At 36.4% G+C, this 12,244-nt stretch overlaps 1 protein-coding gene across 1 annotated transcript in view; it reads left to right on the forward strand.

The window, feature by feature from the left end:
* Positions 1–898: 898 nt before the first annotated feature.
* The window catches only part of LOC134676312 (F-box/WD repeat-containing protein 11), a 28,319-nt gene continuing 16,973 nt past the window's right edge, over positions 899–12,244 (forward strand). Inside the window, exons 1-2 of the mRNA XM_063534687.1 lie at positions 899–1,050; positions 6,805–6,921. Coding sequence (XP_063390757.1) covers positions 1,009–1,050; positions 6,805–6,921 — 159 coding nt within the window. The 5' untranslated portion in view covers positions 899–1,008. The remainder of the gene's footprint in view (positions 1,051–6,804; positions 6,922–12,244) is intronic.

The raw sequence follows: 12,244 nt of genomic DNA on the forward strand, positions 1-12,244 counted from the left end.
TTCACGGTTATGGTGACACTCCATGCTCTGTCACTGAAAAGTCTGTGCAGAGTTAACATGGTCAGATTTATTATTTGATAGTAAATAATATTTTATGCTCCAGTGTCACAACTATTTGAAAACATATACGCGCAATGCAATAGAACAAATATTAGATAAAATAAAGAGTAAGAGAAAAAATGTAATTTCATGTTGCGATATTTTTCATTAAAACACTTTATTCGTAATACGATTATTTTATTTTTTATTTTACTTTATTAGGTACACTAAACAGACATCGTACAATATCATGGGTAATACATTTGCACATTATGGCTTAAATCTAGCACGAGATCCAAAACAAGTGTACACAGCATGTTTTACAATTGAGCGGAAATATTACAAACTAATTAACACCATATTATAGCTACAGTGAAAAATATCAGAGAAGAAATATCTATCTAAACATTACAATTTTTTTTATTACCTCCAAATTATGGGTAAAAAATTAAATAATGGCAACATTAACAAAGTTTTTTTTTAATAAGTATTGGTAAAATAATGATCTGAGTTCCTATATTTTTGCCAAAGTATATGGGTTCCGAACAAAATTTCGGCTATGGAACCCCGAATCGTGTATCCGAACTGCAAAATTTAGCATTGAGACTATTTTACTTAATTTGCTATTTTATAAATTATCCAAAATAATGTACTTCTTGAACAATTTAATTTACGTCTTTCTTTGTAATGTTTCATCAGTGTATATAAGTGTTCATGATACTTAAATGAATATATTTTATTATTAATTTATTTAAATAATCCATGGCTCTTTCACATCAACACGTCACCAAACGTGCAGTGACACAAGTTTAGAGAAATTAGTTCAAATAGCATCAGTCATAACTTATCAGTAGTTAGTGCTTGTGCTTGACGTCATGCGAGCGATGACCATTGTAACCGAGCAATTGTGATTTAGTTATTAGTGGTGATTTTATTAGACTATTTGATGTTTTCAGTGATATAGTAAAAATGGAGACTGAAAGGATGATAGAAGATACAACGCCGCCTCAGGTATGGCCGCAATTATTATTTAGAGCAATCCCATTCTGTCATGGCTGATCCGCCATCTTTGGCAGCACTCAGTTTGATTTCGATTATTTTGTGTTTTGAGGGCAAACTAATACGAGTTAACTTTTACTAGTAATATGCATCTTTTACACGTGTTTTATGACCTCCCTTACATGTTGTAACGTTTTAGGACGGAGTAGTTTATACCTAAACTAATGAAATAACTTTTTTCCTGCATTGCGGACGTTTCCAAGAATCATACTTTTTTATTCATCACTTGCATTCAAGTTTATTTTCTTTCCATCTAAAGCTTATTCCACATCATTTTAACTGTTTTGAAGTCTGAAACAGTATGAGTCATTCAAATTAGTCGTAAGAACGAGTTCTAGCGTCTAACTTTAACCATCGTTAGATACCGTTAGATTTCGCTGAAAAACATTTTCAAATGGTCACTAATGGCTGTAAAACCGATTGTCCACTAATTTCACACAGTAGTCTCATAATCTAAGCTATTTTTGCTCGCATCATAGCTTTGTTACTATGAAAATATATGGTGTTCCACTTTCGCGTGATTTCGCAATGAACTGATGTTCACAAGATTGCCATGACATAACGTAACGAGGTTACGCTTGACTGTCTATTACATGCAGCCGTTATGAGCACTGATTATTTATTTGTTCACACTGGTTTGCCATAGTTACATGGTAGGCTTGCTTGTATAGTTGGTCAAACCAATTTGTCAGTCAGTAAGAACCAGGAAAACTATACTCATCCTTTTCTTTTGGGTGCTAGTACTAGTGTAAGACAAAGATTGTATGATTCTCTCTGTCTATGATTGAAATGAGACAGTCCTTTGACAAACTTTACCTCATATATATAAGTTGCCTAAGCACAGAATAAGTAATAGTACTCATCATCATCATCATCATTCTAGCCTTCAGTCGCCCACTGTTGAGCATAGGTCTCTCTTCGTGTACGCCACTTATCCCGGTCCTGGGCTAGTCTCATCCAAAAGTGCCCCGCAATTTTCTGAATAATAGTAATAATAGTACTACTATAGTATAATATAGTATAGTAGTAATAGTACTACTGTACAGAAAGGCAACTTACTACAAAACCAAAGTTTGACAGTGGTTCAGGGTTGAATCATGCTGTCTTTCTAATGGCACTCTCCCTTTCGGCTATTTAGGGCTGTCAAACTTCAAATCCTATCTGTGGTTGCGCACGCAAAGGGATGTCAAATTTTGCCACCCCTAATAATTGCTTGGAGCAATGCTGAGCCGAACAGAGCCGAGTTTGCCTGAAGTCAGGAGTGTCTCCCCAGTGGCATGACTGTTGATTACATGCAGCCATTATTTTCACACTGGTTTGCCATAGTTACATGGTAGGCTTGCTTGTACCTCATATACCTAATGCCTCTGTTCTCCTTGCACCATTTTTACACGTCTTTGTTTGGCCCGATGGTTGACTGGTAGAGAATGCCATTAGGCATTAAGTTCGCCATTTGTACATTATTTTTATGTTTTGTGCAATAAAGTTTAAATAAATAAATAAATAAATATACAGGGTGCTTTCTGTAACAGGAGCAATAAATTAAACTAAAGGCTGTACTCCTCAAACTGACCAACATTTGTTCAGCAACTTTTAAAAATTATGAATCCTTTAGACTTCCTCTGTTTCGTACAAAATAAATATTGCCTTCAATGTACGCTGACATCAGTGTGTTTGACGTTACTTGTTACGCTTTTAACATAACAAAATTTGCAATACATTGCGTCTTAGAATAAACTTTAAAGTGTAATAAAAATCAAAACATGAGTTATTTTCAAAAGTTGCTGAACAAATGTTGGTCAGTTTGAGGAGTACAGCCTATAGTTAGATTTATTGCTCCTGTTACAGAAAACACACTGTATATTAGTTGTCTTGGTTCAGTTACATTAATTACCAATAGAGTTGGACCTAGCTAAATCTGTATGGCATGTGCAATGACAAAGTGTGGCAATGTCGTCATTAATGTCAAATTTCTTTGAAAACATGTTTATGATGTTCACTTTGTTGTCTTCAAGTTGCTGCAAAATTAGCTTGGACAGACAAATAATTTTGCTAAAGGAGCTTAAAGACTATGCATGTATTCTGGATTTATTGATAACCTGTTTTTCTTTCACCCCTAATCTATATAGCCGTCCTCGTAAATTTAAGAGTTAGGGCTGATTTAGACGGCGCGCGAACTCTCATACGATTTTAGTTACATTGCGGACTGTTGGTTACGTCCAATTCAACCGACCGATCAAAACCCGCAATGTAATGAAACTCGCATGCGAGTTCTCGCTTCGTCTAAATAAGCCTTTAGACGCTTCTATCCATATCCAATCACTCTATCCAGGGCCGCCTCCTTGATTTCCTTATACAACATTAAAGTTACCTTTTCTTTTATTTAATCCAGCGGTCAGCAACCCGCGGCCCGCGAACCTCTCACTTGCGGCCCGCGAGCCTCCCTGACAAATTAGAATGTTTGATAAAGTCATAAATATTAACAAAGTGCGGCCCGCGTTCACTTCGTTAACTGCTATGTGGCCCTTGGCTGCTAAAAGGTTGCCGACCGCTGATTTAATCTATATAGCAATTAAATAAAAATAAAAAAACTCATGTTACTGTTGGGCAAAGACCTCCCCGCTTTTGGGATTTATTTTGAATAAATAAATAAAATAGCCTTTTATTTGGATTTATTTAACATTCGGTAATTAGTTAAAAAGTAAATGAGTACTGAAGTGGCGACCATGGGGGGAGCATCCCCAAAGTAGACCTTCTTCTTCTTCTTCTTTATTAGGGGCTCTATAAGGCTCCAAAGCCTATGTATCACTGCGACCATTCCTGATCTATTGTGATCGCCACCTACTACAACCTCGGAGTAATTAACAACGGAGACGCCATGTCTAAAATTTTCGGTACAAAATAGTCTGCCGTTTTTTGCGGGGGAGGGGCACATCAAATGTATAGGTACGTCATGTCAGATAAACGTCAGTCCATACATATGGTTGACATGTGGTTGACCATTGGCCGCCTATTTTCGACAGAGGGGAACGCCTGTTAATGGCGGCTCCATTGTTAATTACTCCGAGACTACAACTCTCGATCCAGACCTGCAACTTCAAACAGCTGCAGGATCCTTTTGGTCTCGAGAGACTTTACCTCCTAAGTAGACCTTGTGGGATGACAACATCAAAAGGCCTAGATTCGAAGGGTAGAGAGAAGGGCTAAAGAGAGAGAGGTAATTAAAGAAAACTGTTTACTAGATTACACTGTTATATTATATCTACCAGTGGCGGCGCGTCAAACATATCCATAGGCAAGCCGGGGCTAATTTGGCTTACATATTTCCTTTACAACTTTACTCAAACATCCAAAAACAGGCAAGCCGGTGGGAATCGGCTTTTATGGACGCGCCGCCACTGATATCTACTATAGACATGTATTCTTATTTCAGATCAATGAAATACATGAGTTTACTAAGGTCTAAAGCAGAAGCTTAATAAGAATATTGTTTTGGTAGAAACCAAAATACTATTCTTATTCATTTATTCATAAAACAATTTTACATTATGTTTGAATTATGTTATAAATAACTTAAAACTACAAGTACAACAACAACAAACAAACATGAAGCTAATATTAAAATTAAAACATAAAAACACACAAAATTAATAAAATGGGAATGGGAATAGGGTATTTGATAGAGATGCAACCGGATACCGGATATCCGGCCTGGACACTGGCCGAATATCCGGTATCCGGCCGCCGGATATTCGGCCAGCGGAACTATACCTACATTTCGGTTTTTCAGGTGCGCATTCTGCAAGTTTGACCTGTTTTCTAGTAAACGTTCGCGCGGACTCATTTCTAGGTTGGAAATTAGTGCGCGTGCAAGTCAGAGGAATTATTAAATTGTTTTAAAATAATAAACAAGTACGATTATGACCGTGTCTGTTTCTTAAATCCAATTTGTTTACTCCGAAATCAAGCAATGTTACTATCCGGTATCCGGTCGGATAGCATGTGACTATCCGGTATCCGGCCGGATAGTAAAATAATGGCCGGATAGGCCGGATACCGGATAGTAACCGGATATCCGGTGCATCTCTAGTATTTGACCACTAGTCAGATCAGTTTCTTTTTTCGAACTGTCAAAGCAATTTTGCTACTATGGAAATTACTTATATGAAACACTAGCATGTGACGTCACAATCAAAATTACCTACTCTTTATAGTCTTATACGGGTTTAAAAATAGGAATTGTATCTAAAAGTAACTGCTATCTACTCTATTAATCTTCTGGTGCTTTATTTCATGCATGGTGTAAAATAATTTATTTTAAATACAGTCAAATACCCTATTAGGATTGAATTATAAACATAGGATGTCTTGTAAGTTTAGCCATTAATAACACTGCATTATAATTTTAATTTTATATCTCGAAATTTCGTACTAAACTTTATGCTGTAAATATACACAGACAGTGTACATTATATGCACAAGCACCCACCATTGTTTCAAAATGTACAAGAGACACAATTTTGTATAAATTACAGTTGTGTAATTTGGACCATCATTACATTACAATTACTTTTGTTTGGGACTATGAGAGACACAATAGAGTATTTGACTACTAGTCAAATCAGTTTCTTTTTTTTAACTGTCAAAACGATTTTGCAACTATGGAATTTATATGAAACACTAGCATGTGACGTCACAATCAAATTACCTACTCTTTATAATTTTATACGGGTTTTAAAATAAAAATTGTGTTTACATATAACTTCTATCTAAGTTTATTTAGTAATTATCTGGTGTTTTATTTCATGCATGCTTTAAAATAATTTATTTTAAATACAGTCAAATACCCTATTGTCCTGTTTTTAAGCAAAATTATACAGACAGCATTTATTTTATTTTCTTTATTAGGGAAAAAACACATTCAGGCCAATAATATTTACAGGCAAAATTACAAAATTTTGATATAGCCTACATCCTAAAGTCATGTCTCCATATTGCGCAGCAAACTATCGAACATTGGCTCGCGAGGCAGCCGCGCGCAATGGATACCGGGTTGGCTCGCGAGCCAACGCGATCTGATCGCTAGTTTGCCGCGCAATATGGAGACACGCCTTAAGACAATTCCCACTAGGAGGTATGATTACTATGATTATAGTTTTAGGATAGCAATGTTTGTTTTAGGATGATTAAAAGAAACAGATTAGTCTACACATCTAGTGTCTACCATTCTCTAATAGCTTTACAAAAATATATAAGTATGTTGGTGTGTGTATTTTTTATATGATTGCATGCATATTGGGTATCATGCAATAAAATCATTTTTTTTTGTGGCTAAAATATAACTGCATTCTCTTTGCCAGAGAAGTTTTGGGATTGTACTGAGCAAACTATGGGACTGATGGTATGCCATAGCACTGAATAAATAATAGTACTACTGTACAGAAAGGACACTCCTACAAAACCGAAGTTTGACAAAGATTCAGGGACAAATCATGCTGTCCCTGTCTAACGTATGGCACTATCCCTTTCGGCTATTTAGGGTTGTCAAAATTCAAGTCATTATCGTAGTGGTCGTGCACGCAAAAGAATGTCAAGTTGTGCCAACCCTAATAATTGCTCGGAGCAATGCTGAGCCAAATGGAGCCAAGTTTGGCCGAAGTCATGGGTGTCTCCACACCACTAACTAGTTTTTTTTTTCTTCGCCAGGTGACATCCTTAACCTCGCTGGACACAGGCGTGCGGCCGGCCCCGAGCAGCCCGGCATACACTGCCGAGCGTGACACATGTCTCAACTTGTTCGCGAGATGGAACGAGACAGACCAGGTGAGTGTATATGTACTTCTGTCACAGTATACAGTGTGTGTCTGACCATGGGGCTTTCAATCCAGGGCTCGATTCTACTCGCTAAACTGAGCTACTTTTACTATGGCACCAACCCCGAAATTCCAATTTTTTTTTTTACTTTTTCATACATTTTGGCTGATCAGATGTCGACGTTTTCTATGGAAAAGCCAAAAAAAATTCCCCGATTTGAGGGTTGGTCCCATAGCGAGTAAAATCAAGCCCTGGATTTAAAGCCCCATGGTCAGACACACCATGTATAAAACAATACAGTCATTCGACGAAACCGTCTAGACGTCCGTCAAATTGGCTACTTTCCTACTAGTCAAATCAGCTTCTTTTTTAGAACTGTCAAAACGATTTGCTAATATGGAATTTATATGACAACTTGTGTAGTGACGTCACAGTCAACTCCGGGGATGTTGCGAATATTCGCATGCGCATCCGCGGAACATTTTTAAATAAAAAATGCAAAAAATTTAATATTTGGCGTTTATTAAGTACCAAATCCTGACATCCGCATCCGCGGATGTCAAAAAATCTGCATCCGCAACATCCCTGGTCAACTCACCTACTTTTTAATTTTTATACTTCCATCCGATTTATTAAATATAAATTATGTTTAAAACTAACTGCTATGTTTTCCTAATAATTATCTGGTGGTTTATTTCGTGCACGGTGTGAAATAATTTATTTTAAGTATAGGAAAATACCCAATTTCTGTTGGTTTAGCTTACATGGGTTTTTTAATCCTCATTTTTGGATGCGACTCAATTTTTTAGTCTATCTCAATTGCGTATGCAGCACATCGGCTACATACAGGATATTTTTTTCAACCCTTAGCCATACTCTCTATTTTTGAAGTGAATACTTCTTTAGCGGCGCTGTGCACTTTTTGTGATAGGGAAAAAATGTTAAACTCGCGACAGCGTAAGACGGACACGTGACCTGATCGAAAAACTGTTACAATGTCATTGAGTTTTCACTTCTGCCGGCACTCCCGGAGTGCAACCCGTTGTTTTTAGTGTTCCGTACAAAACTTTGTTTACGGAACACTTATGGGATCACTTCGGTCTTGCAAATCAGTTAAATACGTTTTTCTCAGAGACCGTTTGACATAGATACCTAAAATTTGGAACAGTTATAGCAATTACCACCACTCATATTGTAAATAAGTCAAAACTGCTTATTTCTTATTAAAGGGGGAAATTAAGGGGGTTGAAAGGGGTAGGCTGAAACTTTTTTCATTTGTAAGAATCGTGTGGGGTACCATTAGAAAGCTTGCAAAAAATTGAGACGATGGACTGATTTCGACTTCATTTTAGACTGCAATAGTTTCGTCAAAAAATGCATTTAAAGTTGCAAGTTTTCATACAAAAATGTTCACCTCTGTCCTGGCGATTTTCGCGAAAACTATAGCTAACAGGCAGCTGACCAGTCAATACCCAACTTAAAGAAGCATGGAGACGGCGGGAAAATTATCAGCTTAACTTTATCTTTATTAGTTTTTCAACTGCAGCTTGACCTTTGGTTGCTTAGAGCTAGCTAACTGATGCTTACACTGGTCAATTCATATTAGGCGAGAAACATCCTTAGTTAAAACTTTGGCATTGAAATTTATGACTTATGTCTTTGACACAAAGTTTAATTCTGCTTGCTTATTTTTGTGGGATATTTAATTTTATCTCAATAGCCTACTATAAGTATGAGAGAGATCTACAAAATACGACCTTATTATATTGCAAATAAGTTTCAATTTCGAACGGGCTTTCCAACCAATGGACCAGGCATCTCAAAAATCTGAAAAATTCAAATTAAGAATTCCGTTCTTGACTGTCGTTGTGTTTTTTTTTTCCACAATAGGACACGATAGAGTTAGTAAGGCGTATAGAGATAATAAAGTCATTTAATATTTATGAACAGCTTTGGCCTCATGTATAGATTTTATTGAGAGTATCTGATTCGTCGAAACAATATACACAATATTCCTTTTCATTAAGTACCATTACATTTCTGTATTAATTGTATAATTATAATATCTATTAATTATATTCAGTACTTATGTATACTTTTGAACGGATCGGTGAGCAACAAGATTCAGGGCTATAACCGCGAAAATAGAAGTTCGCAAATTGCGAGCATTTTTCTCTGTCACTATAATTACGCCTTCATTGGAGTAAAAGAGAAAGATCCCCGCAAATTGCGAATTTCGGTTTTCGCGGTAGCCCCTCAGTCCTGTTACGAGAAAATAATTTTGGAAGACATTAATAGTATATGACAGTTAAATATCACAGTTTTTAGAAACAAAGGTAAAATTGACGAAATATTTAAAGTAAGCCGATCTTGTTTTTTAGCAGTTCTAAATAATATTAAAGTCTATATATATGGCATAGAACTAGAAACAAAATCAAATAAAAAATAATAATGAGTTCTAAATTCAAATTGAAGGAGTATACATTTAAGGTATTATAGGCCAAGCGCGCACCACGATATTAATTTTTGCGACACGATTTTAGAATCGCGCTGTAATATATCGCAGAAAATTCACTGCGCGCACTGCGATGAAAAAGTCGACGATTTGTTCATTCTCAACATGGATTTCGTACCAGTCGCTTGTCATGAAACGTGTCTTTAATATGCGATTGCTGTATGACTTTGAGCATTTATAACACAAAGGTGATCCCCGTCTATTTCCATAATTAAATGGTCAACATCTAGCGTCTCATTTTGAGACTCCATTGGAGATGCAGGTGCCGAGATGTTGGGGTTTGGAGAGCGAAATGCCGACTGAGGTCCGGCCGGTTTGCGATTTTATTATCATAGTGCGCGCGGGACCATACAACTCCGCATGCTGCAATTCACTTTGCGACAATCGCGTCACGAACAATCGCGGAAAAATGTGACAAATCACAATTTTAAAATCGCAGCGATTTTTTGTCGCATATGCGCGCACTAACATATAAACACATACGTTGCATTTCTGCAACAAAATTATCGCAGGACAAAAAATCGTGGTGCGCGGAGGTCGGCCTTTGGCCTTCACATTTAGACACTGTACTATTGCTCTGTGCTAAAGCGATTACAATTTGCTAAAGCTCGGCCTTCGGCCTTCGCACTTAGACACTTTGTACTGTAGTTCTGTGTGTGTAGTTGAATACGGTATCCTAAAAACAGGCAAACAACCTCTGTAAAATGTAACGATGCGAGCGGTACGGCTACCATCAGTTTGGCATTGACATAAACGCTACCGTGGGCGTGAACGTAATTTACTTTCTATGCATCTCGCTCGTACTGACATATTAGTGCGAAAGAGATATATAGTAACAGCACCAGTCATGGGACATTTAAGAGGAAATTTGGAGTATTTATGATATTTCCCTTATACATGTAAATGGTCTACCGCTTAGCGTGTTAAAAGATGAAAGTCCTATCCGTCTTTCATGTTTTAGGCGTGTTGTACCAAAGATACTGCAATTAGTTTCCACACATTTAACAAATTAAAACTATGCTTTTTTTCTCCAGTCATGGACACCAAAGCTCCAGTAATGGGCCCCCGGTAATGGACGTGGACCCAGTAATGGGCCCGGGGTATAATGGACATTGCTCTATCAGTATAAAATATTGAAATGGGGAATAAGTTACGGCAAAAAAAAACAATTTTTGGTATAAGCTTTTATCGTTGAATGTATTTTTCTTTCCACAGCCAATTATTATAGTATTAGATCCATCGAGACAATTCTAATATACCCAAACACAATTAGTTAGGGTTTATTGCGATAAAGTTCCCACGGCCACCTCCTGTCTCCATCATCAGATTAGGTCCATGTTATCATAATATTGCATTATCATTCGATTTGCATACTTAATTACATACACAAAATTTCAACTGAATCAGAAATCGAAAAGTGGCTCAAATACAGCTACCAAGATTGGACCCACACTAACTAACAGGGCAAGTTAAATAAAAGTTTAGAAAAACGATATTAATTAATTTATCCGAAGTCCGAGAATACCACCTGATTGACATATTTCGTAACTACATTTTACTTCTGTATTGTTTAAACATGAAATTATGGCATGGCAAGCATCATTCTGTCAATTGTCCCATTATAGGAGGTACGCAGTTTTCAGAGATGTGACTTATTTGAAATACTTGTATTTAAAATGCAAATACAAAATGCAAAATACCTATTTTGTATTTTGTATTTAAATACCTTTTGAAGAAAACTATTTTGTATTTTATTTGAAATAGTTTTTTGGACCTATTTTCTATTTTCAAAAAGTATAAGTATATAAAGTATTTTGTAAATACTTTATAGTAGGTAGGTAATGTAGGTAGGAGTTACAATCTCTTCTGATGTTACAATCCTGGCAACTCTCTCACTCTTTTAACATGGAACTGTTGAATCTGTTTAGTAACGTCGCACATGACCACAAGCGTAGCGAGTGGTTAATAAAGTGGAATCTTGAGTGTTGAGAGGGTTTCAAGGCACGAGAGGAGAGCAAACTTTGCTGCCCTGGTGAAACACAAACGAGACGTTTTCATCACACTAACGAGAGGCATTATACTAGCTGTGAAACATTGCAAATTAATGGTTTAAAAGTAGGCCGCTAAAAACTATCAGAGATGTGACTTATTTGAAATACTTGTATTTAAAATGCAAATACAAAATGCAAAATACCTATTTTGTATTTTGTATTTAAATACCTTTTGAAGAAAACTATTTTGTATTTTATTTGAAATAGTTTTTTGGACCTATTTTCTATTTTCAAAATACAAAATACTTTATAGTAGGTAGGTAATGTAGGTAGGAGTTACAATCTCTTCTGATGTTACAATCCTGACAACTCTCTCACTCTTTTAACATGGAACTGTTGAATCTGTTTAGTAACGTCGCACATGACCACAAGCGTAGCGAGTGGTTAATAAAGTGGAATCTTGAGTGTTGAGAGGGTTTCAAGGCACGAGAGGAGAGCAAACTTTGCTGCCCTGGTGAAACACAAACGAGACGTTTTCATCACACTAACGAGAGGCATTATACTAGCTGTGAAACATTGCAAATTAATGGTTTAAAAGTAGGCCGCTAAAAACTATCATCCATACCTACATCCTACCGGTTAATATGAGCAAACAACTAGAAATTTGCACTTTAGATAGAGGATTGATTTCATAGAATAAAGAGAGTCTTTTCAACTCAAAAATTCCGAGTAATACTTTTTAATTCAGACTAGGTATTCACTACTCAGAGTACCTTTTATCGAAAAGTATTTGTATTTTAAAAAAGTATTTTGAAAATACCTATTT

The sequence above is a fragment of the Cydia fagiglandana genome, chromosome 24, assembly GCF_963556715.1.
Source record: "Cydia fagiglandana chromosome 24, ilCydFagi1.1, whole genome shotgun sequence".
NCBI lineage: Eukaryota > Metazoa > Arthropoda > Insecta > Lepidoptera > Tortricidae > Cydia > Cydia fagiglandana.